The following is a 27741-nucleotide window of genomic DNA, read 5'->3' as shown; positions in this document are numbered from 1 at the left end:
CAGTGCATGCACATGCCCATTTATTGAAATTAAATGTGTTTGAGGAATCACATGTCGGCGAGTCACTCCATGCATGTGTATTCTCACTTGGTTTCATGCCAATTTGTTACAGCTGAAGTGGTTATATTTACAGTACATGAACCGTAAATAGACTGAGAACATTCATAAACAGAGAACATTATCAAAAGTGGCCGACCTTCACCGTTTTTGTATTAGTGAAATACAACTCATCACATTAGTTTTAATAAATGATAGTTGTGTTCCTGTCAGTCTTGAAAAAGGGATTTCTGCTATTTAAACATGGCCAGATGTGGATTTTCTCATTACTGTCAGGTTGATAGATTGATGATGAACAAATCAATAGTAGTGACAGAATATCAAGAGAACAGTGAGAAATCTAGAAAGGTTTTGGGATGGCCTAAGTAGATTCACTTGATGATGGAGAAGATGGTGGGTTTGTCCAAATATTGCATGGGCAAGGTGTCTTCTTGAATGGTACGATATGAACCTTGTACTTTCATAACTCAGTTCAGTACATGTTTAGTATGTTGGTCTACAAAATATCAGTAAGTTAGTCACAATGTCGTCACTCAACACTTGGCACAGGCACATCTTTAAATTCAATTAGACTCAGTTTTATTTTGCTTACGGTCAAAATATGAGACATCGGGTAAATACAGCATCAAATGAATATTTTGCAGAACTGAAAGCCAAACATCACTTTGTATGTGTAGCTTTGCAATCAGCTCGCACCTTCAAATCAAACACACTGATTTAATTTTACTTCACTTTAACATAAATAAATTAGCACAACACATCAAGAAGGGTCTTGCTCGATCATCATACAATTAGGCTGGGAAATTGAGCAGCTCAAAAGCATGCTTAAGGATGGGAACATTTTAAAAGAACCAAAAGATTAGTTGTCCCCACAACTCGCTAGTTACCTGTTGAATTGGGGAATCGTGTTACAGAACATCATCACATCTACTCAATGAAATGCTTTTTTTTCCAAACCAAAGCAAATCCAAAGAAGGGGCTCACCCCTCTGCATAAACATCAGCACAAACAGTCAGTTAAATGAATGAGAAGAGTGAGCGAATGTGAGAACAGCGAGTCGACGCACTAGTCAAGGTCATCGATATCCTCTGTTGCAACGGTGCTCGTTTGCTCCGAGGTCACACCTGCAAAACAAGCAACCAGGCCAGAAAACAAAAATCATTCATTCATCTTCCGGACCGCTTTATCCTCACGAGGGGGGCGGGGCGGTACTGGAGCCTATCAGTTTTGAGAAATTACAATAACAAGCATATGTAATGATGCGGATGTATTAACTCATTCAATGCCAGACAATGTATAAAAATCCTGGCACTGGAGTGGCAGGGTTTGTCATTTTCACTCAAATTGCAGTATCCACAGAATATTGAGTTTTAAGACTACATAAACATTCAATTCAGCGTAAGAAACCTTAGACTATCGTCTTTCATCAGAAAAAAAACAGTTAATTCCTAAGTTATATGGGTATAGCGTTATCTGCACTTGAAATGGGGGCAGCTATACAAAATACAATACAATACACACATATAAAGATCAGTGCATTGTCAGCAAATGGTGAGTATAGGTTTTGCTTTTTTGAATGTTGCTGTGCCGATGACCATTTTGTGTTTGGCAGCCTTTTACTCAGGTCCTCTTGTACCGGTCGCAAGCCCGGATAAATACAGAGGGTTGTGTCAGGAAGGGCATCCGATGTAAAAGCTTGGCCAAAACAAACATGCGGATCAAACCTCTAAAGATGGAGGACACTGATGCGCTGTGGCGACCCCTTGAAGGGAAAATCCCGATCAATTCCCGAATGAATTTGGGAATGGCAGTGACTGCGTTAAATGTTTGCATGTACAAATAATAATGTGGTAGCTGATCTACTGAGAATGCGTCTGCAAAATGGGCAAAATTGCTGGGAAATTTATTTTGTGCCTTCACTTTCAATGCTGTCCTAAATTTTCCATGGTGAAAATCACCAGAACAAACAAAATCCTCTTGTCGATACAGCAGGCCTCACCCCTTTTTATACCCGCTGCTAAAAGCACACGCAAGCTGTTAGAATGAGTGAACATGCAATTTTTGTGCCCACTACAGTTTTTGGAATCTTACTAAATAAGGCCAAATATGTCGTGTTGTATGTCATACTTGAGGAATCGTCATCATTGGGAGACTTCTTTTTGTCCTCTATGTAGCCGTGACTCAGCAGCTTGGACATGCTGACAGGGGCCATTTGCTTATTGTGAGATCTATATTGACAGCACACAAAGTGAACCTTTAGTGGAATTGTCATCCTGTCATCAACATCGATGTTGTGGAATGAATGTACTCACGTTCTCTTGTATTTGTTGCTCACAGATAAGCCCTCCAACTGAGTGGCGGTACCATCGGGAGACATCTGCAGGATGAAAAGGTGAGCCGGCTTATCTTGCACTCCTGTCACTGACATGCATGATGGTGAAAAGTGTAGCGGTGGAGCACGAATGATGAGGTGACTGACTACGAATGAAAATAAATAACAAACAGCCGGTTATGATGCAATGATTACAAAGTAAACTCATATTACGGCAAAAAAACACAGAAGCAACCGATGAATGCAACAAAAAAAAGGTGGCTCTTTTGACTACTTCACCTTATCTTTATCATGAGTAAATATATCAGTCTCTCTTTCCCAGGACGAACTGTTATCAGTGCCAAACGGTGCAAGCAAATGTTGCTTGCCGCCCTTCACCTGGCTGTTGGGAGATGTTGCTTTGCTGCCACTGTAAATACAAAACCATTGTGACAAACCATGAGCCGCATATCACATTCTGCGGCTTTGAAATGTCATCAATGTGCAGACCACCTTAAATTGCCAGTCGACAATATGTTAAAAGGCTTTTACCTTTGTCTTGGGCAGTGCACTACGATGCAAGGATGCATCATAAAAGACCATACAATTTTAATATTGACAAAATAAGAATACTTGTGCATATATATTCTTTAATATTAGTAATTCGCCATGCTTGCTTTTTTCTGACCATCCACTCAAAATAACTATTCTCTTATTAAATATTTTTAAACAGTTTTTTTGTTTTGTGGTGCAGCAAGGAGTGCCAATATGTTTGCTTTGATTTACCTGTTTGAGTTGTCACCTGAAAACCAGTTGTTGGGATTGTAGGCAACCTTGGGCTTGTCATCCACATCGGCGTCATGGCTCAGCAGCCCTACGGCAATAAAACATTTTCAACTTTAGACAACATGCCATTGTATTAAGTAGCACATTATAATCAGAGAATTAGAATTACCTTTATGCCCCCCTTGCTTTGCAAGCTTGACATAGTCGGAGTCGGACTCAAAGATGCCAACCCGCCGTCCGCTAATCCTCTCAACTTCGGTGCTTTGGTCAGCAGTCTGGGACAGACCAGGAATCTGAGACGTTGGCCCAGTCACACCAGTGGATGCAGCTCCTGGCTTTATGCCTGCAATGAATTGACCATTTCTATTTGAGCCAAACTGAACCTAAATGTTAGCGCACAGCCATTGTTATTTGAAATATTACCTCCTGGCTTTGTCCTTCGATGGTTGGGTACAACAGCACTCATCATGAAATAAATCTAAAGATCAAAGTGGGTGTGAAAATTAAAAAGAATGTAATCAAATAATAACAATACATGTACTGATTAAGTGTAGAACAGAAGTGTCAATGAAATGACGGAGGCCCAAAGCGGCAAATTCATCAGGGTCACTCGGATACTCAAGTGATCTACCTCTTTATTTTTTTTTCAAATGATTTTCACTTAAGGCACGGGTGTGAAAGTCATTTTTTGCCGCGGGCTACATTGTAGTTATGGTTTCCTCTCGAGGGCCGTTATGAATTTGGGGAAGCCATTAGATTGTTTTATCCCTTCCACATATTACATATAGAGCGCTCAACAAATTAATGAATAACTAGTTTTGAAATCTGAAGTCAAGAATAATGACTATGATTGTGGTTTACATCCAAAAATATGAAATTTTGGTGAGGATTTTAGCAAGCATCATGGAATTTCACAAGTTTGATTTGCTTTCGCAGTCCAAAAAAATGATGTGGCGGACCGGATTTGACCCCGGGCCTTGACTTTCACACCTGTGGCCTTAGGTGTTCGTTGTATGTAATACTGTATCAGGACAGCTCATATTACGCAACTATAAAGTAACTGGTGCCCCCTGTAGGCAGTTTACGAAACGTCATCTTAAGGAGAGGACATTAATTTACATTTAATTGAAGAATGAATGAATGCACGAAGCTTGAGAAACAAGTGATTGTGATGGAGAGCAACATTAAAAAAATAAAGTATCATTTAGATTATAAAACAAATCGAGGTCTGTAGTAACGTGTAATGACATCATTTTGCTGAGATTATGTTTGGATCATTTAATTTAAAATGGACGTTTGAAATGATCCAACGTCTCCTTGAAAATTGCAATCGGACAAGAATGGCCAGAAATGCTAACGAAAGCCCTGTGTAGGAAGAGCAGCAGCTGTTGCGTGTTTTAAAGGCACGATTACAGTGCTATATGTAACAATGCCTTGCTAACCCGTTTAGCCGGCAAGCGGGTAGCCCATCACCGTAAAAACGATGCAATCAGTCGGCACTAGCGCAAAAAGAAATGTATAACCGAATCGCTTCGTATAAATTTGCTTTGATGCAGATGCAGTGGATAAATTTACCGTCTGCTGCGTGTTATTCTGCAAAGAGAAGAGCGAATTTGATCAGGAGGCAGTGTTTGTCACTGAAGCAACCACTTCCGCTACGTGTCAAAGATCGTCTATTGTCGTAAGTGCTCTGTTGGTTTGATGATGGGCTGCACAAATTGTCGTTCACATAAATTCCTTTGGGCATTGATCACGAGTGACACGTCTTTCATGGTGTCTTCATATTATAAAAAAGGTTTTTGTTGACGTTTGAAATATGATCCGTAGAATACGTAATTGATCGATGATAATAATAATAATAATAATAATAATAATAATAATAAATAATAATAATAATAATAATAATAATAATAATAATAATAATAATCGGCCAGAGTTAAGGCTCTGCAGGAGTTTTTGGGCATGAACAATTTTTACAACCGGTTTCTTCCTCACGCAGCCGACCTCCTACAACCCCTCTCCGGCGCCTAGAGAAAAAAGAAGGCTAATGACCCCGTCGAGTGGGCCGCGCGACGCGCCCAGTCTTTTCAACGAGCCAAGCAAGCTCTCGCGGGTGCAACTGTTTTGGTCCACCCAATCTCAACCGCACACGTGGCCTTGACTACCGATGCGTCTGATGTTGCCGTAGGGGCGGTGGTTGAGCAGCTTGTGGAGAACGAATGGCAGCCCCTTGCATTTTTCAGTCGAAAGCTGCAAGAAAACGAACGCAAGTACATATAGTGTTTTCTACAAAAAGTTGTTAGCACTCTATCTTGCAACGCGCCATTTTCGTTTCCTCCTCGAGGGGCGCCGGTTCACCGCCTACGTAGATCATAAACCCCTAACATTCGCCAAATGTCAAAGGTGACCGAACCGTGGTCGGCCGGATAGCAACGGCATTTAGTGGGCATTTCGGAATTCACAACAGACATTCAGCACGTGGCCGGCAAATGTAACCCTGTGGCCGATTGCTTGTCACACTTGAGGAGGTGGCACTGTGTGAAGGGGGTCCCACCCTCCTCTGCGATGCGTCTACGGGTCGCACTCTTCCAGTGGTTCCGCAGGAGTGGCGTCGGCAAATTTTTTATTCTATTCATTCTCTCTCACACCTTGGCGTAACGGCATCAGTCAAACTACTTGGGGCCAAGTTTGTCTGGCATGGGTTACAAAAGGACGTCAGGAAGTGGGCAGCTGCATGCGTGTCATGTCAGCGCGCCAAAGTCCACAGACACACCTGGGCAAACCTGGAAACTTTTCCAATTCCGGCCAGGAGATTTGACCACGTCCATGTGGATCTGGTCGGGCCCCTCCCTCCTTCGCAGGGTTGCACGCATCTCTTCACTATGGTCGATCAGACCACTAGGTGGCCGGAAGCATTCCCCCTGTCCTCCACGACCTCGGCAGATATAGCCCACGCATTTCTGTCGTCCTGGGTCGCACGTTTCGACACACCATTCGATATCACTTCGGACAGGGGTCCCCAGTTTGTGTCCGAGCTCTGGTCGGCCATGGCGCAGTCCTTGGGTGTGCAGGTACACCGCACTATGGCCTACCACCCGCAGGCTAACGGGATGTGTGAACGTTTCCACCGGTCACTTAAAGCCGCGCCACGGGCCGCGCTATCGGACGGTAACTGGGTCGACCGGCTTCTGTGGGTACTGCTCGGGTTACGTTCGGCCCCAAAAGAAGACCTTAACTCCGGCAGAGTTAGCGCTCGGCCAGCCGCTCCGCGTCCCTGGTCAATTTCTGAAGCGTCGGGTATACCTTCTTTCCCCCTTTTGCCAGGAGAGCCCCTGACTCCAGCACCATTTCACCACTGTGTCCCCAAAATATTCGTTCCGTCTGCTCTTAGGTCAGCCCGGTTTGTCTTTGGGCGTCACGATGGCCACCACTCTCCCCTCCGGCCGCCGTACGATGGCCCGTTTAGAGTGCTCGAACACGGTGAAAAGACTTTTGTGCTCGATATGGGTGGGCGAAGGGAGGGCATTTCAGTAGACATGCTCCAACCGGCTCATTTAGTTGCGGGCGAGGACATTTCGCCGGCCCAGGTTTCACGTCACGGATGCCCTCCGAAACCTCCAGCCTCACCGCGCCATGCCAGGGTTGAGTGTCGTTGCCCCACTCAGGTCTCACCCGGATCACTGCATAGTCGTTGTGGCAGGCTGGTCAAGGCCCCTGCAAAATTTTCACCTTGACCTTCCTTCTGGGTGTTATGGGGGGGGGGGGGGGGGGGCTGTGTGGCGGGCACTAGGACCAGGCATCTCACCCAGCAGGTGCATGGGAGGGGGCAGGTTTATGTCACATTTCACTGCATTTTCTGTTTGAGTTAGATCCACTTGTTAGCCGTTGGAATAAACACGTCTCCACATTCAGTCATGTGTGCTCTTTCTTCAACGGCTACAATAATACGTTTAATTTATAAGCGCCTTTCAAAGCACCCAAGGACACTTTACAATTAAAAGAACAATAAAACCATAAATAAAATGATAAATAATAAAAGAGCTCAACAGTAACACTGGTCAACGTTATTTTTACATCACAGACGCAAATAAACATTTCACTATGTTTTTTTTTTCACTGGTGGATTATTTTTTCTGAAACGTCATAGCAATACATTACGACACATGGTAAAGTTTATTTCTTTGAGTCAAAACGCATTTAGTGACACGTTTAGTGCCAACTAAAACCATCTTTGAATAAAGTGTCAATTGACTAGTGTGAGACAAAAAAAAGCTAATTTGTCAATTCTATTCACTTTCTTGCCATGGTGAAATTTGTACATGTTGGTTGCTCTGTCTCATTCAATGCACCAGGACTCATCTCGGTCTTTTCAGTGAGTCGTCCAAAGACAAAACTACAGCATTAACGCGTGAACCAAGGTGTTCTGAGTCAAGCAAAAAAAGGGAATAGGGGGTTTCAGCTTTCACAAAAGTGCTCAGCCAATGGGAGCTCATCCATTCCACAGATTTCACCCTCATGCACTTCGTTCGGCTGGCTTGACTGTTCCTCTGTAATGTAAATTTCTAAGATTTTCAGCAGCATTGTCATGAATAATGACAAATAGTTGTCTTTGACTATTCTTTATTGATTGCAATTCATATGAAATCACAACCAGGAAGTAAACAGATTGCTTTTGATCTAAAACACAATTGCAATGCAAAAAGCATTAATTATGAACAGGACTATGATCCACACAAGCAGAAGTGATTGACCAGGCCCTAATGTGTAAGAAAGCAATAAAAAAACCTGAAGCAAATGTGAAGTTTGAAAAATGGACTTGCATTTGAGTCACAGTGACTCTGTCAGATATTTTTGCCACAGGCATGGCAAAAGATATCACCACTGAGTGTCAGAAGAACTCTGCCCACCAGGGATACACAGCACATTTTGCAGTTGAAGCAGTTATTGTGCCATTGGCGCTCCTTAAACAAGATATATTTGCTGCCCCCAAGCCCTGAAACTAAAGCAAATTAGTTTAATATGAGGGGATGGGCTTAGAGATCTTCAGAGAATGACTAAGGACAAACGGTCTGATAGAGCAAAGACCATAAATATACTAACTAAAGCATGATTTACAAACGCATTCGAGACATTCAGAGAAATATTTGAACATCCAACCGATATGCTGCTTTTACGGTATGCTCATTCCTCCCTGCTAGCATGTAAAGTCTTCTAAAAACTCATCCTGGCTTCAGAGATACTCCTGGGGTGAATTAATCTCGAACATTTCTGCAAAATACTCTTTATCATCAAGGATGTGCTCATCTGTTCCTCCGGTGCAAAGCAAAGCAAAGCAATGGTTTAAAAAAAAACATGACAAGGACATACCTGTAGGCAGCTGCAGTTGGAGTAAAGGCTTCTTTCACACTAAGAGCAGTGTATTTTTTTTTTTTTTTTTTTTTGCTTTGTAAGAGTGGAGGGGTCAGGCCAGTGGTTGACATATTTTAATTCAAGTCAGGAGCCAAAGACTTTGAACGAATACCTAGAATAATTGTGTTCACATTTTCTGTAAAACTGCCCTCTAATTATCTAGCGAGCGACGAATTGTTACAATTAGGCTTGATCGAATGAAAAATAGTCAACGTTGGTGATGCGATGGAGGAAATCCAACGTTTGTTAAGACAGCCGCAGATGCCGATTTATCTTCTGGCTACATTTGCGTACAGTGATGACATTTGTCAGTTCAAAAGTATTTTATAGTTACGACTAAAAGTGCAGGATAACCCTGTCAAGATTAATTTGATTACGAATTAACATTATTATTATGAATCGAATGCAGTGCACATTGAATAATTGACTGCAGTGCACATTAAAGGAATTTCTCGCCGGTAAGAAGGAAATTGGCAAATGAGTTGGGTGGGCACCGATGTCAGTCAGAGATTCAGGTGGAATCAGAGATATTGTATAGGGTTTTCCACGCTAACCAGCTTCTTTCAGAATTGGGAGAAGGAGATCCTTCAGAAGGGGAGGACTCCTGCGGAATCCGTGCCAGGGTGACCGCAGATGAAGCTGGGTTGCGCGAATGGATGTCCTAGGCAGAAGCGAAACTGACTGTCAACTCGTGCCCTCCAACTGAATGACAAAAGGCGAGTATGGTGACCATCTACGCAGATTGCCATTATGTTGTCGACCATGTCAACTTGTGCTAAAGAATTGAGGAAGGCTGTCCTCCAACCAAGCAATGTGGCGACATGCCAACATTTGGCCTCCAAAATTTTGGACCAATGATTGACAAATGGTTTGATGCAAATTGATAATCTGTGCAATGTCAAAGACGGATTGTGTTCCACACAAACACATTCCCAGTTGGCAAATTGAGACTTTTCATGTCTTGACAGGGGAGAGTGACGATACCTCAGATTATCATTGCCAAAATTTTCACTTTTGATAGTGAGTGATGTTGTCTGCAACGCCATTCCCCAAGAAAGTGGTGCCCTCCAGAAATGCAGACTCACTAATCACGAACATATACTAACCAACTAACATCTAACAATAACAATGTCTGCCATTTCTGTGAGAGAATGCATTGCAGAGCCTAAATGATGAGACATACTTTGATAGGGAAAGAAACGCCAAGAAAGTGTGATGTGTAGAATGAAACCATCCTTTCGACATGTGACCTGGCACAAGTCGTCTTTTATTCTCCACAGGACGGAGCTGCGGTCTGAAGAAGATGACGTGGGCCACGCCAACGTGGGATGGACCGGTTGCGGAGCTGCTAGCCGTCTTAGCAGCCACAAGCTTCACCTGGATTCGCAAGGACACAGTTCGTCAAGAGGATTCCCCATGCACGTCAACAGTTCACACACACTTTCCCAGACACCTGCTCATCTGTACCACACCCCGGGGCCTGCTTGCGACAAATGCTACAAACAATTTCGTTCATCCTTGTCATCCTGGTGATCACCATTCAGGATGCCATGAAGATTTGACTGTTGTAGCGATGACATGACTTTAATTTGAGATTCCCATTGTGATTGTTCTATTTTATGATTTTCTTTTTTTTCTTGATTCTGTCTGTTCACCTCCACCAATGTTAAATGTGTTCGTCAGGGGGGAGATGTTGGGGTAATTCGCCATACAAACATCTCTAAACATCGCTCTGTAATCTTTGTTTACATTTTGAACTACCTGATATATCATATCCATGATGTCGCATTTACATTACGTCACATCCTTACACGTCACACACTGCGCGCCATATAAAATGCTCTCCCTTCTAGTTCTCTCTCTCTCTATCGCCATGCTTCCTCCTTAAGCCGACACCGCGATGCCTCCGCTCTCTCCAAGATTAAACCAACTTTCTGTTCTACACTTGGCTCCCTGATGATTTAACCATCCTCTTCCATCACACCCGTCGAACCAAGGACGAACGATCAAAATAATCCAACAGGAGAACCTACACAATATTGAGTTTTAGGACTACATAAACATTCAATGCGGCGTAAGAAACCTTAGTCCAGTGATTTCTCCGGTGAGAGACCGTCAGGTGTGCCGTGAGAAACTATCCAATGCCCCTTTTTCAAATTTAAAATTTTACAAACATTTATTAATCATTTTCTGCCAATGTTATGTCATTGTCCTGAGTCCGGGAGGGTAATTTAATATTCGTCCGTGTGGCAATGATTGCCTCTTTCCTGCGAGATGGTTCAAAAAAGGTTGAAAAACACTGCCGTGGACTATCTTCTTTCATCAGAAAAAAAGAGTTAATTTCGAAGTCATATGGATCTGGAGTAATTTGCGGTGCACTACATTGCCAGAGGTCTGACCTGCGCTTTATCGGCACCCCCCCCCCCCCCTCCGCAAGAAAAAACAAAACCCAAACAAATTTGAGAATGGCACTCCACGTCATATTTTCAATTCACGAATAAATTCGGGATTGGCAGTGAATGAGTTAAGCTGCCCTACCATCATTCCTTTTTCAAGTCAGGCACCAAAATTGATGGAAATCTTTTACAAAATATTATTAAAATTGGGTTGATTGTCTCACATGAAAGTGGGTAGTTCTCGTGTGTTTGTGATATAAAAGCTACTATGTGTCGCTAAATGCAGTGTATTTACTGCTCCACATTGAATGACAGAGCTTTTGTGTGTGTGTTTACAACTTTTTGTAGCCTTTTTATCATCAGTCTGGTTAATATATGAGCTGATGCTGGATACATAAAAAATAGCCTTCTTTTTACAGACAGGAAATTCAATTTTTTTGAGCCATAAAAATGTTTTTTCTTGTTCAGTTACTTATTTGTTCTCCCAATTCATTCAATCAACAGCTCTAGTAAAAAAGAAATAGAGGCCAACAAAAATATAGAAACGTTTTGGGGTGATTTTCATTCTCTGTAAATAACATTTCTGAATGCCAGTCTTTGAATTTGGGAGTTCTGTTGTCAATATTTTATAAAATTCTTTTTCCCATTCTACACAAACATGATTATACATTACCTATAAATAGCAAAATCACAGAGAGCAGTAGTTTTGTAGTTCTTTTTTTTTCTTAGAGCTGTCGCCTACATCAATATCATCTGCTTGGAAACGCGTGAAAGCAAGCGTTCATGGTTTTACATATACAATATTTTTGTTTTCGCACAATCTAATCTACTTGCAATATAAAATGTAAAAACACGTATTTGCAAGGAAATGATCAAACAACATTTATAGTCCCAATCAGGTTTCTTTCCATCCCACGTGTGTGTTTATCTCCTGCTATGACCAATATAGCTGTTCTCCACGCACAGGACGATGTAAGAGCTGGAACAGCTGCTGGAAGTCTGCTGGAGCAGACTGCGGCTCTGTAAGGCCGACGCTTTGCCGGTTAGGACGTGACTACTCATGCGCCACGACTCACAGAAACCATCAACCTGCCGCTGACCGTTGGTGATGGAGCCGTGCCATATCATCTTCTCAGGCCTGCGAAAATTACACAAGAATCACAAGGATTCAGAATCAAGTTAAACCTAAATGGGCCGAAAAAGGTATGTTGCATAAAAGCATTACAATATGGAAAATAATTGCTCACATTTGTCTGAAACACCGCCAAATGACTGAGCCTGACCAGGGCAAGTAGCATCGGACAGCTGATTAACTCATTCACTGCCAGACAATGTGCAAATATGTGTCTACTCCAGTGCCGGGGTTTTTGTCATTTTCACTCAAATTTCAGGACCCACAGAATATTGAGTTTTAGGACTACATAAATGTTCAATGCAGCATAAGAAACCTTAGACTCTCTTCTTTCATCAGAAAAAAATAGTTAATTCCCAAGTTATTTGGGTCTGGAGTTATCTGAGCTTTAAATGGCGGAGGCTGTACAAAAGGCAAATGCTGTCCTCTCGTGAAGGGGAAAAAAACATTGCCAGAGGTTTGACCAGCGCTTTATTGGCACCCTCCGCAAGAAAAAAACAAAATCCCAACACATTTGTGAATAGCGTCGACGTCAAACATGTATTTTCAATTCCAGAATAAATTAGGGAATGGCAGTGAATTAGTTAAGTGTTCATCACCCTAAGTATGATCAAAAAAATGCATGATGTAGTCATACCATGTATTGTCGCGGAGAACATCTTTACCATCAAAAGAATAGATAGGGACATTCTCCTTGATAGTGCCACCATTGAAAATAACGTCCCAGTTGTCAAACAAAACCTCATCCTGTTGACACAAAACAAATGTTTTGGGGGGAGGATGACTTTCAAAATGTGAACAAGCACAGCCATATGAACAATTGATACACACTGAAATATACAAAGGAGCTGATTGGTAGTCATGGAATATTCCGAACTGTTTCGTGTTTGATCTACCTTCAAGTTGACGATTGGCATATTCTCTCTGTCAGCTTTACGGACAATGCTTTGGAGATCTTGGAGTTTTGAGGACAAAAAGGCCCGGAATGTTCCCTTCATTCCGATATTTTGAGCCTGGGTGAAACACAGGAAATCGGCACCCCGAATGCCGCGCATAGATCCGGTCTGGGGCTGATTCAAGGCAATAATATGGAGCTGGAGAGACCCCAAAGCGTGTTGTTAGTTTACATAAAATACAATAACAGTGCAAGGAAGTGCCAGCTGCTCTTACCCCTGGACCCGATGTGTGATGGTGGAAGGGATTTTGGGCCACAGGTGGCGGGGGCCTTCGCTGAGGGGTCACAGCATAATATGGCGGGTGCTCGTGGGCCGGATGGACTGCATAACGACCGTCTTGGTTATTGACCCGGTCTGTGTAACTGGGGTATCTGGGATCCGTCGGCGCCGGGTATCGCGGATCTGGCTGAGCTGTATGTCGAGTGTCAGGGTGGGATCTGCTATCTGGAAGGTTTCGCTCTCTGCCGTCTGGATTTGTTTGGTAAGGAGGGTACAGCTCACTCGAGTGACGTGGGTCAGGCTGGGAAACGCGGTCCGGATGAAGTTGGTCCGGCGTTTCCCCTCGCTCGTGTGAGTCACTGGAGTTGCTGTGTGGGGAGTATGGAACCACTGGCGGGGGCTCCACTGCTGCAACCTCATTCGTCTGCAAATAGTGTGGAGCCAATATTTAAACGCCGTTATACATAATGTTTGTGTATCATCGGTGCCGGTGTACAGAAGAAGAGTGACGACCATTGATTTAAACTGAAAATGATGACACCATCATGTTTGTGGGGATATTTTTTTAATCAATATGAAAAGGTTTTGGTGCTGTTGTCTTAATGTACACTTGCTGACTAATGTCAGCTCGCGACTATGCTTTCCATTTTAGCGATAAAATGACTGTGCCATTATTATGAGCAATGGGAAAGATGAAGTTTTCAGCCAGTGCATACATGATAATGCTTACCAGTGCTTTTACAAAATTTACACCATGTCTATTTGGAGCTCACGTATTAAAATGTAAATCACTGCCAGCTTTCTCCTTTCCGAGCACTTTACTTGACGTCACTGGCGGACTGTCAAGGCCTGCATAGCCTTCTCTACTGGCCCAAAAATATCAGAATCACGGACCCTCCTCTTCTTTTCCGTTCGGCTTTTCCCTTGAAGGGGTCGCCACAGCGAATCAGTGTCCACCATCTTCAGAAGTTTGATTCGCATGTTTGTTTTGGACAAGCTTTTACGTCGGATGCCCTTCATGACACAAGCTTCTGTATTTATCCGGGCTTGGGACCGGCACAAGAAGACACTGGCTTATGTCCCCTTGTGGCTACAGAACAAGCAACGTGATGAACTTACTAAAGATGAAGATGCTCAGTAAAAGGCTCCCAAACACAAAATGGTCATCGGCACACAGCAACATTCAAAAAAGCAAAACTATACTCACCATTTGATGACAATGCTCCGATCTCACAGACAGATGTTAATTAAATTTTGCCCGTGAATTCTTATTAAATAATTCAAAATTGTCTTTCAGCTTCCTTTCAGCTTTCTTTTACCCTGTTTCGCTGCTTCCAGATGTGTGTTTTCATATTTAAGCATTTAACCAATGACATTTCAGCCATCATTTGTTACCAGGGTCAGAAATCTACCCGGAGGCCTTCACAATCAGTTGTGCGGGCCCTGTCGCATCAAATGTATCGATCAAAATGTTGCTCGAATCAATCAGATTTCGAGTTGGCAACCCAAAAGGGGTACCAACACCTTCTTGAAGGCACTAGTCAATGTCAGACTTTTCGCAAACTATGATTGGCCACTGACTAACCAATCATAGTTTGCGCTACAGTTACAGTGTGCTAGCTCTGGCCAGTATGCTCTTGTCACTGGCAAATTATGATCTGAGCAGTTTTCTAGTCAGTGGTCAATCGTAGTTTGCGAAAACTGCTCTGATCACAAGTTGCTTGTAACAAGAGCATACTGGCCAGAGCTAGCACACTGTATTGGTAGCGAGATGCATAAGCAAATATATTGTGTTGTGTGGAAGGCGGAAGTATACGCCGAAACATGTCAGGTATTTGAACACCTACAATACACTGTCTGTAAGAAAAGAATCTGGTTTAAATTAAAATTATATTGTGTTGATTTGATAACAGTTTTGTCAACCCACAATGGCTGAAGGAGGAGAAGAAATTGATTAATTTAAAGCCATTTTCAAGACAGACTTTTCATGAAATAATGGACATCATTAAGAAAGGTCGGTTAGTTATTTCCTGGCTAATGGTACCCTCTAGTGGACTTGTAGTAAATTACACCACACTTTTCTGAGTCTGATTTAATTCAGACGTAGTACTCCTGAAGGCCTAGCGATGAAATCTACAGTCCGCCACTGTTTGACGTAATATCGTGACTGACACTTCATAGATTTCAACCATGACGAAAATTCTCATTGAATCAGTTTATCCATTTTGTCTTGTCTTTGTCTTGGTGCCAATGACAAGCCCTTATTTTCTCCTGGCGCTATTGGAATTTTTGTCTGAGAGATGTCATGTAAAAACGATTGATTTGGGAGCAAGAATTTTTGGTCAAACATGCAGGACACTCACAGGATTCTCACTTGGTAATGCAATATAGCCGCCAAGCTGAAAAACAAGAATGGTAATTAGTTCATGAAAAAGCTACTTCTGTTATTCTTCTTCAATATAAGAACGACTTCTTACCTGGACTTGACGAACCCCATCTCTAACTCGAAGGTAGAGATCTGTCCGATCAATGATGTATACCAGAGAACCCTCAGGGTGTCTTCGAGCGGTGGCGGTCATGATGTCATAAGACTGCAACACTGTCACCTGCATGTCAAACAAAAACATTCAAACTCACCATGCTGGAATTGCAAACTGACTTTTTTTCCAGTTCATTTTTTGGAATCTCTCACCCCAGAAGAGTGTCCAGGTAGTCCTTGTGGTCCAGGTGGCCCAGGTGGTCCAGGAATACTGATCGCTGTTTTTCAAGACGCAAGGGGGCAATTTATGTCTATACTAATAACAGATTGAAAGTAAAATGATTGTTATTCCAACTCACTCTGTGAGCCCCTGTGAGGTCCAGGGAAAGAGGGGATTCCTGGGGGTCCGGGTGGCCCTGGTGGTCCAGGGCGGCCATCATAGCCTCTTCCTGGTGTACCAGGTGGCCCCTGGGGACCCGGTGGGCCGGTAATGGAGTCCCCTCTGGGCCCCTGGTGGTGAAATATATGTTACGTCTACAAACCAATGTAAATGTAACACTGTTGGCGCCAGACGAATCATTTCAAAACTTATATTTATCGTCAAAGATAGTTGTACACTTTGTTCAGTTATTTGGAATCAAGAGAAGTTTTTGTTTAAGTATCCACGCTGTTAATTTGATCATTCTTAAGGCACCTTTTGATTTGATTGTAATTTGTCAGGAAATGCATAGAAATCACAAATACTCTATTTGGAATGAATCACAGCTATGTGTTGAATTTTGGATACTGAGCGTTAGTGTCATTGATTTATTGTTGTTGAGCTTTGTTCCAACCACAGTAATATGATCTCACTGGAGGTCCAGGGAGTCCCGGCGTGCCGATGCCGCTTCCTCCATATCGTGGGTCGTAATATCCACCTCCCGGTTCGCCTTTCTCTCCTTTCAAACCCGAATCTCCCGGTTCACCTTTCAATTCGTTCTAGATACAGAATCAGTGTGAAATTTCCAGCGTTATGTTACCTTTCAATGCATTTTTTGTGTTGACAAACATTTGACAAAGGAGCCTTACCTTAAAGGAATAAACATCAAAGTTTGACCCGACACCTGAATCACAAGCAAGATTTTCATCGTAAACTTGTTCTGAACACAAGAGCATGGCTGAAGTCCAGCGCAAGCTACGTTACCTGGTTGGCCAGGTAATCCAGGTGTTCCAGCGTCACCTTTCTCTCCTTTAATAGCTACAACAGAAAGAATGATGATTATAAATTGAGAAAAATCATTGATTCAGACAACAACTTATTGTGTCCTGCACTCACTTTGGGAAAACCTGCCAAACTCATCGTATCCCTAGAAGGACGGAGGAACAACATTTAGACGGAAACTAACAACGTCCTATACGATGAAAATACGATGACTTTGAAATGGGGAAAAATCCACCTACTACATCTGAACTTACTCTGGATGGTGGTCCAGGAGGTCCAGGTGGACCTGGTGGACCTGGGGGTCCCTATATCAAAATGTGGTGTTTGTTTCAGTTGATACAGATCTAGTTCTCCCAAATCCTTCCCATAAGAAGAGGGTATACTCACATAGTATGTGGTTCCAGACCCTCCGCCTGGCTCTCCTTTTTGACCTTGAATGCCGTTCAGTCCTGGTCGACCCTACAGAGTAAAATGCTTTCCACATCAACAGATGTTATCAAATTATCGCACAAAAGTGAGTACACCCCTCACATTTTTGAAGTTTTTTGAGTGAGTGAGTATGAAAGTGATAATGCCAAACTTAACACATCGGCTGCCCCATTCCCACTTGGAACCTTGTAATATTTAATGTCCCTGGACACCCAGGAGCCCAAATAAACGGGTCCAATTAGTTTGTTTTTTCACTGTGTACTCACTTTTGTAGCCAGCACTTTAGACGTTAATAGCTTTGTGTAATGTTCATTTTGAGAGCACAATACTTTTAAATGGCTAGACAAGTACACTGACTCAAGGAAATAAAAACATACACCGATAATAAAATATATGTGAAGGTTGCCCTCACTTTTGTGAGATACTGTATTTTGATGAATAATAATAATATTTTTAAAACATAATAAAATTAGAATAACTACTCACTGGTCTACCTGGAAGCCCAATTTCTCCTTTTTGACCTGGAAGGCCATAAGAGCCCTGCAGAGAAAAGTATTACATTTTTTTGCCAATCAGAACTGCTCAGACATTAGTTAAGAATGTGGACAGTGAGTATGTATAAGCTGTATACATACTGGAGGTCCAGATGGACCCGGGGGTCCTATATCTCCCTGTGGACAGAACAAAGAGTGATATTAACATCACATAGCCCCCTGCGACTGCATTGGTAGTTCATGTAAAAGAATAAAACAATGATGTCATAGTTACTGGTTTCCCTGCCAGACTCCCCAGGTACAAAGGTCGCCCATCTTGACCGATGATGAGACCCGGCTCTCCTTTTTCCCCCTGAACAAATCACATCTATTGTTGTACTTAATGAACACACTACTGACAAAAATAGTTTGGAATGTTGTGTTTGCGGGGGAAATTGCGGGATTAACTGGAAATGCCAGAAGTTTTCAAGGTGAACTTCATTTGCTTTCTTTAAACTTTTGAATGCACATGCTCAAGAAGTCAATGTTTCAGTGCTTTTTCTCTGAACAAACACAAACTTTCATCACATCAGTTTAGTTCATGAATGGATCAATTTGTTTCCTCGTTCAATTAGCAGTAGAATATAAATGGCCATCATCATGCTGTTTGCATGCTGACTTGATGAGACTGTGACAAACCGAAGCAAATGATCAACATGAAAAGGATCAACATGAAAGAAAAAATTGGACATCAGTGAATTTTTTTATCCATCAAACACCTGTTGTGAATTGTGCAGGTTGTGCAAAAAGTATAGAAACAATCAAAAGTGGAATGAGCATTCGAAAAAAAAAGTTAAAGCACATTTTATGTTGATCCTGAAATTATCCCTAAAAGCCCGATCTCTCTTTCTGTTTAATTTAGGGTGGATCGTCTTACCTTAGGGGCATAACCTGGAAGACCTGCGTCACCTTTATCTCCTTTCGGTCCAATGGGCCCCTAAAATGACCCAAGACACCAAACATTTATCTCTGTTGTATTTATTTATTTATTTATTTATTTATTTATTTATTTATTTATTTATTTATTTTACATCCAACATCGTCTCTCATGATTACACGTTAACTCACGGGAAATCCTGCTTGGCCCGGAAGTCCTGCTCCCGTCTGAGAGAAAAACAGAAAGAAAAAGTTGCAAACGCATGTTGACCTTGTTATATTACTTACTGTCATATTACAAGGAGACATATTTGGGGGGGGGGGGGCACACAGTGGCAAAGGCGTGGTGGCTAGTCAGAGGCGGTCAGATGATATCACCGGGTTCATGACATGTTGCTTTGCGATTACAATTTGAGCATTGACTCACATGACCAGGTGAATAAATGATGCGGCCTGGAGGTCCTGGAGGCCCTGGAGGTCCAGGTTGCACTCCGTCACGGCCCGGCAGACCCTGCGATGTTAAGCAAAATTTGAAACATTTAGATCTTCATGTGCCGTTTTGAATCTCTTGCAAAATATTTCATTGATAACTTACTTGTTCTCCCTTTTCTCCTCTGTCTCCCTTCGGGCCCTGAATTCAAACAATGAAATTGTAATTTGTTGATTTCACTCAAACTTTATGATTTAATTGTCATGTCCTCCAGTTAACTAAACAAGGTGCAAAAAAAAAATAGAATTCATCTGTCATCTTACCTCATGTCCGGGAAAGCCGTCCAAGCCCGGAATTCCAGATGGACCTCTTGGTCCCTCCGCTCCTTTGTCGCCATTGATTCCAGGTAAACCTGGTCTACCCTAAAAATCCAAACAGTTGAACTGGGGATTTGTCCACCTCGTAAAGCAAATTTAAAAAAAGCTTCAGAACGGATCTAAGAGTGTAAAAAGAGATAAGACAATGGCTTACTGGCAGACCTGCAATACCCGGAGGACCCTAGAAAAAGTGACATAATCCGCATTTAGGGATGTTGCTTTTGTAAGAAGTCGTCTGGTGTAAGGTGTGATGCAATACCTGTGGACCTGGTGGGCCACTAACACTTTCCGAGTCAACATTTGTCTCAAAGCCCTCCCGGTCAGACTGCACAAATGAACCAATCAGAGTACTTTTTTGAATCCATCCCAAAATTCACAAGTCACTTTTCTTTACACTTGTGAAAATAAAATTGCATAAAGTTGCCCAAAATTGTGGGGTAACATCATTTTCTGATTAGCATCACATTATGGTTGTTAATCGCCAAAGGGCAAAGTTGGAAACTTATACTCACAAAGCCATAGGGGTATGACGGCCCTTGTGGCCCTGGTCGTCCTGGAGGTCCGGGTGGGCCCACGGGACCCGGAAGTCCTGCTAGCCCAGTTTGTCCTGGTGATCCTGGCAGTCCCGGGTCACCACGAGAACCCTGGAGTAAACACATGTTACTCATGTTTGAAGTCCAAGATGGCGCCTGAGTAGGACACCGTCAGCAAGTTCTCTCACAAGCCTTGCTTTTTTGGTTGTTTTTGTGTATTCTTTTGTCACTTTGAGTTGTTGTGCGTCGTGTAGAACGGATACGAACGGATACGGATTGTTTTTCAGCATTTTTGGCCACAACATTCATCGAGGAGGAGACTGCTGAGCGGTTGCAGGTTTTCCGCAGCACGAAAATGCCAGCACCGTTTTTGATTAGGAGGAATGTCTGTGCCATTTGACTGTCATCGTTGGACATCTGGGACGATTGTGTTCTTTTATGCCTGTGATGGGCAGCATTTTCACAGCCTCGCTTTGTTCAGCGGAAAGGTCGGAGCTGTTGGACAGTCTGCGGCTGGATGGATGCATGGCTTGAGGAGCCCGCAATGAGAAGAAAGGAGTGCCAGCGTAGAGTGCAAATGCCTATGTGGAATTGAAGCGGATTTACGTGGGACAGGAGATTTGAGACTATCTCTTGTCATCAATTGTCATCATCCTCCCTGACAGACTTTCCTCCATAGGGATCACGGACACGCCCCTACTCTGGTTCCACTCTTATCCCTCTGGCCGCTCTCAGTTCATCCAAATTAACTCCTTCACTTCACAGTCCTCTCCTGTATCTTCTGGTGTGCCTCAAGGATCTGTCCTGGGACCTCTCCTCTTTATCACCTACTTTCTTACCCTTGACAATATTCTCCGTGGATTTGGTTTCATTTCATTGCTCTGCGGATGACACCTAGCTCCATCTCTCCAGCAAACCGGACACCTCTCTTCCACCTTCTTCCCTTTCACTCTGCCTGTCTGAAATTAAATCCTGGTTTACCCATAACTTCCTCAAACCTAACAGTGAAAAACGGAAATTCTCCTTGTTGGTACAAAATCCACCTTGAGCAAAGCTAACAGTTTCTCTCTCACTATTGACAATTCGACCGTTTCTCCCTCCCATCAGGTCAAAAGCCTTGGTGTCATCCTTGACAGCACACTATCTTTCCACTCCCTTATAAATAACTTAACCCGATCTGCGTACTTCCACCTACGCAATATCAATCGTCTTCGCCCGTCTCTCACCCCTCACACCACTGCTATCCTCGTTCATAGTCTTGTCACCTCCCGGATTGACTATTGCAATTCACTTCTCCTTGGTGTCCTCCAGAATTCTTCAGCCCGGATCATCACTAGAACCTCATCGTTTCACCACATCTTCCTCATCCTCCAAGAGCTCCACTGGCTTCCGGTTAAATATAGAATCAGCTTTAAAATTCTTATTCATACATTCAAAGCTATACATAACATTGCCTCCCCATAGCTGTCTTCAAATTTCTATTCCCTTTCGTTCCCTCAGATCCTCTTCCTCCCACCTTCCTCTCCACCTTTATTTCCCCCTCCCCACCCGTTTCAGCACGATGGGGGACAGAGCTTTCAGCTGCTCTGCCCCCAAACTCTGGAATTCACTTCCGCCCAACATTCGTAACATTGATTCTCTTCCCACCTCAAAAGCCACCTATTTAAAATTGCATTTTCTCTGTCGCTCTATCTCTTGTTTTCTATTTATAATTGTATTTTATTTATTATTCTATTTATTATAGTATCTATGCTTGTCTGTGACTGTAAAGTGTCCTCGAGAGCTTTGAACGGCGCTTAAAAAATGTATTATTATTATTAATAATATTTTGTGTTGTGTCACACTATTTGTTATTTAGTTTTATTGTTGTTTTGACTTCAAGATGGCACCCTGAGAGTGGCTGCCTTTAAAGCAGCTCCTGTATTTTGTTTTTCTACTTCTTCCTTTCATCACTTCGCTGCTGTGAAATGTAAAGTTCTCCACTGCGAGACTAATAAAGGCTCATCCAATCCAATCATTTTGTTCTTTTTTTGCTTTCAATTTATGTTTTTTTTATACGTCTGATTTTTACTTTATAAAGTTTCTGTGATTGTATATCTGCTGCACCCTTCTGATGACGCTGTGAAATTCTTAGCTTGATGGTGACTTCTCGTTTGTGGTCTCATAATGTCAAAATGAGTACAGCATGAGGAAGATGACAGTCTAATACCGCTTCAAATTCAACCAGAAACTTCATTCGTCATCACTATGGATCAAACTCCTGTTGTGAATTTTGCCAATAACCTCCTCGTTACAAAACAGCAAATTGTGTAAAAAGAAGCAATGAGCAGTTGGACATGTGGAATCATTAGTTTCGAGAAGGTCAAATTAAGTTCAGCTGTAAAAGTATTTTGGCTTCATCCTAAAATTTGACCCCAAATTCCAATGCCGCTAACTTTATTCATCCCTTGAGGGATGTAATGAAATGAGAAAAGAGACAAAACCACCAGAGAGAAACGCAAATCTGCAAAGGATGACCCTCTGGAAAAAGAATCCCTTCACCAGTATTAAATATTACTTATTTATTTCTGACATCAAAATACTTCCATTTTCGTTAACCCACCTTCTCTCCAGCTCCGCCATGAGAGTTGAGATCCCCACAGTCGCCCTTTGGAGACCATTTGGAAAATGTTCAGATTACAAGACTGGAAGGGCCAACACGCTTGCAATTTTTTCATCTAACCTTTTCTCCTTTGAGCCCGGGCTGACCTGGAAAACCACTCTGACCAGGAGAACCCTGAAACAGAAGAGAAGCTCAAACATGTCACACTGCCAAGATAACCTGAATTGAGCACAGAAAGATACACACTGGGAGTCCTGGAGCTCCAGGTTGTCCAGGAGGTCCAAAGGCAACCGCACCATTGGATCCAACTTCAACTGATGTACCAGGGACCCCAGGTAGACCTGGAGGGCCTGGGGGGCCTGGAGGACCCTGAAACAACAAACAAGAAGTCCAGATTTTTTTGGTACTGTGCTTCGACAAGATTATCTCACTCGATGAAGCCTCCTGTTATGAATAGCCAACAGTGACATGTGCTCATACTACTAAAATACAAAGAGGATTTTGCAGTTGGTGTGAAGTCAAGCATGCCCAAGCCTGGTATAAACTGGCTAGTGTGAGTGCACCCAGAGAATGCCAATGCCTCAACATACCCGAATCTTCTCCCATTCTGGGTATCCCGAATCCTCAGTGTCAACAAATGTCTGTCAAAGAGCACAATCAAATACAACCACATTGTCGTGATGGTGAAATGTGTGTAAGGCATACTGGATGATTTCCAGATCCGGGTCCAGGAGGTCCTGGAAGCCCTGGAGGACCTCTGGGTCCAAGTTGTCCTTCACCTCGTTCACCCTGAGGTTCAGAGGTCACAAATTCAATATTGTGTGATGACATAAAAGTTGAGCTGGAACTCTAATGTAAATGAACCTTTTCCCCTTTAGCACCAGAGATTCCCGGCGTTCCTGGGAAACCTTGCGGCCCTGGAGGACCCTGAAAAAGAAGCCCCACAATTGTCAATGTCTGTTTGTGCAGACATCTATTGAAATATACTGCACACACTCACAGATTTTCCATCCTCTCCTGGGTCTCCCTGCAACATCATTGACAATTAATGAGTTGCATTTATGAAATAATACAGTCAAAGTTGACGCGTCTGTGTAAGCTCTCAGTCGTACAGGAGTGGTCCATCGATGAGAAGGTTTTTTCAGCCATCATCTGTACTACTTATCCAAGAGGCTTCATCAGTGAACTTAAATTTCTAAAATTTGCTGGTAGTTTTGGCCATATATCTCAATCAATCAATCAATCAATCAATCAATCAATCAATCAATCAATCAATCAATCAATCAATCAATCAATCAATCAATCAATCAATAAACCTATCTATCTATCTATCTATCTATCTATCTATCTATCTATCTATCTATCTATCTATCTATCTATCTATCTATCGTAGTGGTGCCAGCCTCTGCTATGATAGGTCCCTGCTCTCAGGTTGGGTGGAGCAGAGGACTATTCCCTGCGGCTACACTGATTACTTCTTTTGTCCTGACTGATCATCTCTGTTGTCCTGCCTGAGTATGGGGTCTACGACTGGCCTGATTGACCATTTTCTCTGGTATCACCTAATCAGTATAACTAATCCTATGTTGCCTAAGAAGTCTGTTGTACGAACGATCCAAATTAAACCTCACCCCACCATGGCGATTTAGTGAAGGGGTTTGCAGTTTTATGAAAATAGCTTCTTCTACTCCCCTTTCAAACCATATATTTTCTTTAGCTAAGATTTTAACCTCATTGTCCTCAAATGAGTGTTTGCTAACTTTTAGGTGCATATGTACTGCAGATTGAGGCCCACTAGTATTATCCCTGCCATGTTGATAGTCTTTTTTTGAGAATTTGTTTAGTCTCTCCAATGTATTGCTGAAGAAGCCTTCTCACCGACAATCAAAGTTGATATTGATCATATTTCTTGAATTGTCTCACAGGCACTCCGTTAGCTCCTGGTGGGCCAGGCAAACCATCTCGGCCCGGAGATCCAGGGGGTCCAGCCACATGCTGCATTCGAGCCCCATCCCCAAAAGGCACAATCTCAATTGCAGGTGCAGGTGCGGGAGGCCCAGTTGGACCTGGGAGACCCGGATCACCATGCTCTCCTTTACTTCCAAAGGCTGTACTACCCTGTTGATGCAGAGTTTTAAAAATCTATTTATTAAATTGTTCTCATTCTTCCATTTAAAAAATGCATTTAAGAACATAAGGCAACGGCCACAGACCTTATCTCCCTTTTCTCCTCTTTCTCCCTAACAAGGCACATAGTTTTATGCAGTTATATAAATGGAAATTATATCAGAAAATAAACATCCATATTGCAGAATCCCACCTTCTGTCCACCAGCTCCAGCTTGTGAGGAAAAGTCAGAACCGGGGTCGCCCTTCGTCCCTGCACGGCTGGTGTCCCCTTTCTCTCCTTGGACCCCACTTAAAACTGAAAGATGAATCACAGTAAGCAATATTGTGCATATCAACAGCCTCAGATGCCGTACCTGTTGGCCGTATCGTTAATGTTCCTGTAAATAATATTAACAGTCTTGTACATATTTTACTGCAATTACATAAGTAATTTGACGTCTGTGTAAGCTCTCAGTCATACAGGAGTTCTTTGAAAGAAGTACAGATGACGGCTAAAGAAACCTTTTCATCGATAAGTAATTTTATTATTTTTTGTCCTAAATTCATACCAAAATATACATAGTTTTAATTAATAAAAAAAACTACATGGGATTTCAGCATGTCAGGAAATTATCAATGAATACCCATTTTAAAACTTTGCATATATAGGTCCCACTCCTAAAGAGAATACAGTACAATACAATACAGCCTTATTCCTATGGTACTTTCCACCACCGCTGCAGCTGTACCACAACGCTTTGCAGAATATTGAAAATACTAGGTCCAAGAAATCAGAATATTGATCCGTCGAGAAGGCACGTCGGATTACCAGGCGCACTGAGTCAGTTTTTGAGAGAATAGAATGCTTTTAGGTCCACCTAATAATACGGAAAATAAGGTGGGTTCTTCTGAAATTTCTCTTGAACTCCCCATCAATACTGCTTTTACATTTGTTTATGCATAGATGGTGGCTTCTTTCATATCAGAATCAGAAAGCCTTTAATAGTCCAACAATGGGGAATAAATTTGCAATCTACAGCAGCAAAATTAAAAGGGGTGGTGGTGGACGGGTGAAAAGATAAAAACAAAGTATTCTATGCATCATTAAAATTTCAGAAGACTACAATGTATAATGTGACTATATATGTGTGTATGTGTGAATATTGCTGCTGTAACAATTGTATTTTATGGTAGAGAGAGAGAGAGAGAGAGAGAGAGAGAGAGAGAGAGAGAGAGAGAGAGAGAGAGAGAGAGAGAGAGAGAGAGAGAGAGAGACTTAAAATGAGTAAAATGCATTCTCTGGGGCGTGGGGGGGGTCCCAGTTTAGGGGTGCCGAGTTCATGCAAATTAAACAATTGAAGCGGTGAAACATTGTGTCAACAGGGGGAGGCATTTCACCACTTAAGTGTTTGCAAACATGCAAAAGTTACCTGTTTCTCCGAGTCTGCTTCCATTTGAGGCTATTAATGGAGGCTCAGTTATTGGCCTGAAGGATGCAGGAGTGGTCTGGTGGTGGAATATGAGGCAATCAAATGTGTTCAACTCTCTTACTTACTTTGCATTAAATAACAAAGATTTTAAAACAATATTGTTCATCAGCCGGGCGACTCACCTTCACTTTGTCTACTGTCTCTCTCCTACTGCCATCACCGCTGCCATCACCGCTGCCAAAGTCGCCAGAGGCCTGTGAGACAAGCAGGTGGTATTTAAGCATCCAGACGTCAGATCTCACCAGGGAGAAATGATTTGAATACTCACAACATCAGAGTCATCGTCAATGCCGTCACATAAACGCTCTGCTGTCTGAGAGTTTCCCACCAGCCTCAGCTCAGCAATAGCACCCTAAATGGGGGAGTGTCAGTGAAAGATCAGTGATCAGAGAAAAAGCTAGAAAACACATAAATAAATAAATAAATAAATAAATAAATAAATAAATACGGATAGATGGAGCCATTCATTTTTTTACTGTTGCTTAAAAAAAAAGGTGGTTTCCAACTAAACTAGCGTCACACCACTCAAAACTCATCAAAGGCAAGACTCACATTTCCATTAAAAAAAACAATGATTTTCCAGATCTGTAGTTGCTGTTCAAAGGAAGGATGCATCACAATTTTACAGACACCATTTTTCATTTTGGAAAGACACATAAAAAGTAAACAGAAAAGAAGCAAGGACATAAGAAAGAAATGAAACAGTATAGGGTAGGTCAGATACGAAATAAGAAAATTAGAAAGGAGTCAGTGATGTAAAGGCTACGTTGATGGGAACAAAACGATGGCCACGCACTCCGCACGGCTCCTTCACATTTGGGGGTTCCAATTGGCTCTCAGGAAGAATGAATGCCATTAGGAATGGAAGAAAAAGAAGATCGAAGATACCTTAGAAAGGACCAAAAACAATCAATGAAAGAAAATTAGTTACAGAGGAATAAGTGCATATGGAAAAAAAAAAATAGCGACAGTAGTGTAAATAATTAGTCCTTTTTAAATATTTATTTTTTGCCTTACTCAAAAAAGTGTTATTGCACACACAGTACAATAGGTGGCAGTGGTGCTCATGTTCAGAGTGGGCAAATTTTGTGGTGCTTAACAAAAAATATGGAGAAACTGTAATAAAATCACATTTGTGTTGATGTGTCTGTGTAAGCTCTCTGTCGTACAGGAGTGGTCCATCGATGAAACGGTTTCTTCAGCCGTCATCTGTATTTCTTTAAAGGTGTCGGACGTTTCGCTTCTCATCTAAAAGGCTTCGTCAGCTAACAAAAATTTTGCTGGTAGCTTTTTTGTCTTGATGCGCAAGTAAAACTTTTGATTTGAATTAAGTCAAATCAAATCAAAATTCTGAATATAATTTAAGACTGACTCACAACTACAGCCTTCACGAATGATTTTGTTGGTCCAGAGTACC

General features: G+C 42.2%; 2 protein-coding genes across 3 annotated transcripts in view; both read right to left on the bottom strand.

Annotated features, from left to right (window-relative positions):
* Positions 1–4829, bottom strand: lg01h7orf57 (linkage group 01 C7orf57 homolog). Its single transcript, XM_088997599.1, has 8 exons — positions 4730–4829; positions 3578–3632; positions 3324–3497; positions 3155–3242; positions 2669–2798; positions 2370–2434; positions 2185–2285; positions 1–1181 (listed from the first exon to the last, which is right to left on the bottom strand). The coding sequence occupies exons 2-8, from the start codon at positions 3621–3623 to the stop codon at positions 1123–1125; spliced, it is 663 nt and encodes a 220-aa protein (XP_088853725.1). The 5' UTR covers positions 3624–3632; positions 4730–4829; the 3' UTR covers positions 1–1122.
* A 6669-nt stretch (positions 4830–11498) lies between these two features.
* LOC148903405 (collagen alpha-1(XVIII) chain-like) overlaps positions 11499–27741 on the bottom strand; it is a 38685-nt gene continuing 22442 nt past the window's right edge. For both annotated transcript variants that reach the window (XM_089002017.1, XM_089002010.1), the window contains exons 3-40: positions 26593–26676; positions 26447–26518; positions 26265–26340; positions 25047–25150; positions 24940–24966; positions 24650–24844; positions 23727–23753; positions 23591–23653; positions 23432–23515; positions 23317–23367; positions 22973–23095; positions 22847–22900; positions 22727–22771; positions 20104–20235; positions 19851–19916; positions 19746–19772; positions 19538–19636; positions 19380–19415; positions 19212–19295; positions 18977–19012; positions 18786–18845; positions 18144–18221; positions 18011–18046; positions 17862–17915; positions 17334–17405; positions 17201–17251; positions 17061–17091; positions 16929–16982; positions 16814–16848; positions 16598–16723; positions 16105–16255; positions 15959–16023; positions 15744–15872; positions 15630–15665; positions 13262–13690; positions 12988–13185; positions 12729–12838; positions 11499–12097 (exon numbers count right to left, since the gene is read on the bottom strand). In XM_089002017.1, the coding sequence (XP_088858143.1) occupies positions 11884–12097; positions 12729–12838; positions 12988–13185; positions 13262–13690; positions 15630–15665; positions 15744–15872; positions 15959–16023; positions 16105–16255; positions 16598–16723; positions 16814–16848; positions 16929–16982; positions 17061–17091; positions 17201–17251; positions 17334–17405; positions 17862–17915; positions 18011–18046; positions 18144–18221; positions 18786–18845; positions 18977–19012; positions 19212–19295; positions 19380–19415; positions 19538–19636; positions 19746–19772; positions 19851–19916; positions 20104–20235; positions 22727–22771; positions 22847–22900; positions 22973–23095; positions 23317–23367; positions 23432–23515; positions 23591–23653; positions 23727–23753; positions 24650–24844; positions 24940–24966; positions 25047–25150; positions 26265–26340; positions 26447–26518; positions 26593–26676 (3414 nt within the window). In that variant the 3' untranslated portion in view covers positions 11499–11883. The remainder of the gene's footprint in view (positions 12098–12728; positions 12839–12987; positions 13186–13261; positions 13691–15629; positions 15666–15743; positions 15873–15958; positions 16024–16104; positions 16256–16597; positions 16724–16813; positions 16849–16928; positions 16983–17060; positions 17092–17200; positions 17252–17333; positions 17406–17861; positions 17916–18010; positions 18047–18143; positions 18222–18785; positions 18846–18976; positions 19013–19211; positions 19296–19379; positions 19416–19537; positions 19637–19745; positions 19773–19850; positions 19917–20103; positions 20236–22726; positions 22772–22846; positions 22901–22972; positions 23096–23316; positions 23368–23431; positions 23516–23590; positions 23654–23726; positions 23754–24649; positions 24845–24939; positions 24967–25046; positions 25151–26264; positions 26341–26446; positions 26519–26592; positions 26677–27741) is intronic.

This window comes from Hippocampus bargibanti, linkage group LG01 (assembly GCF_051943395.1).
Source record: "Hippocampus bargibanti isolate YZ-2025 linkage group LG01, ASM5194339v1, whole genome shotgun sequence".
NCBI classification, from domain to species: domain Eukaryota; kingdom Metazoa; phylum Chordata; class Actinopteri; order Syngnathiformes; family Syngnathidae; genus Hippocampus; species Hippocampus bargibanti.
The sequence above is the reverse complement of the archived record's forward strand: the minus strand, read 5'-3'. Positions and strand labels throughout refer to the sequence as shown.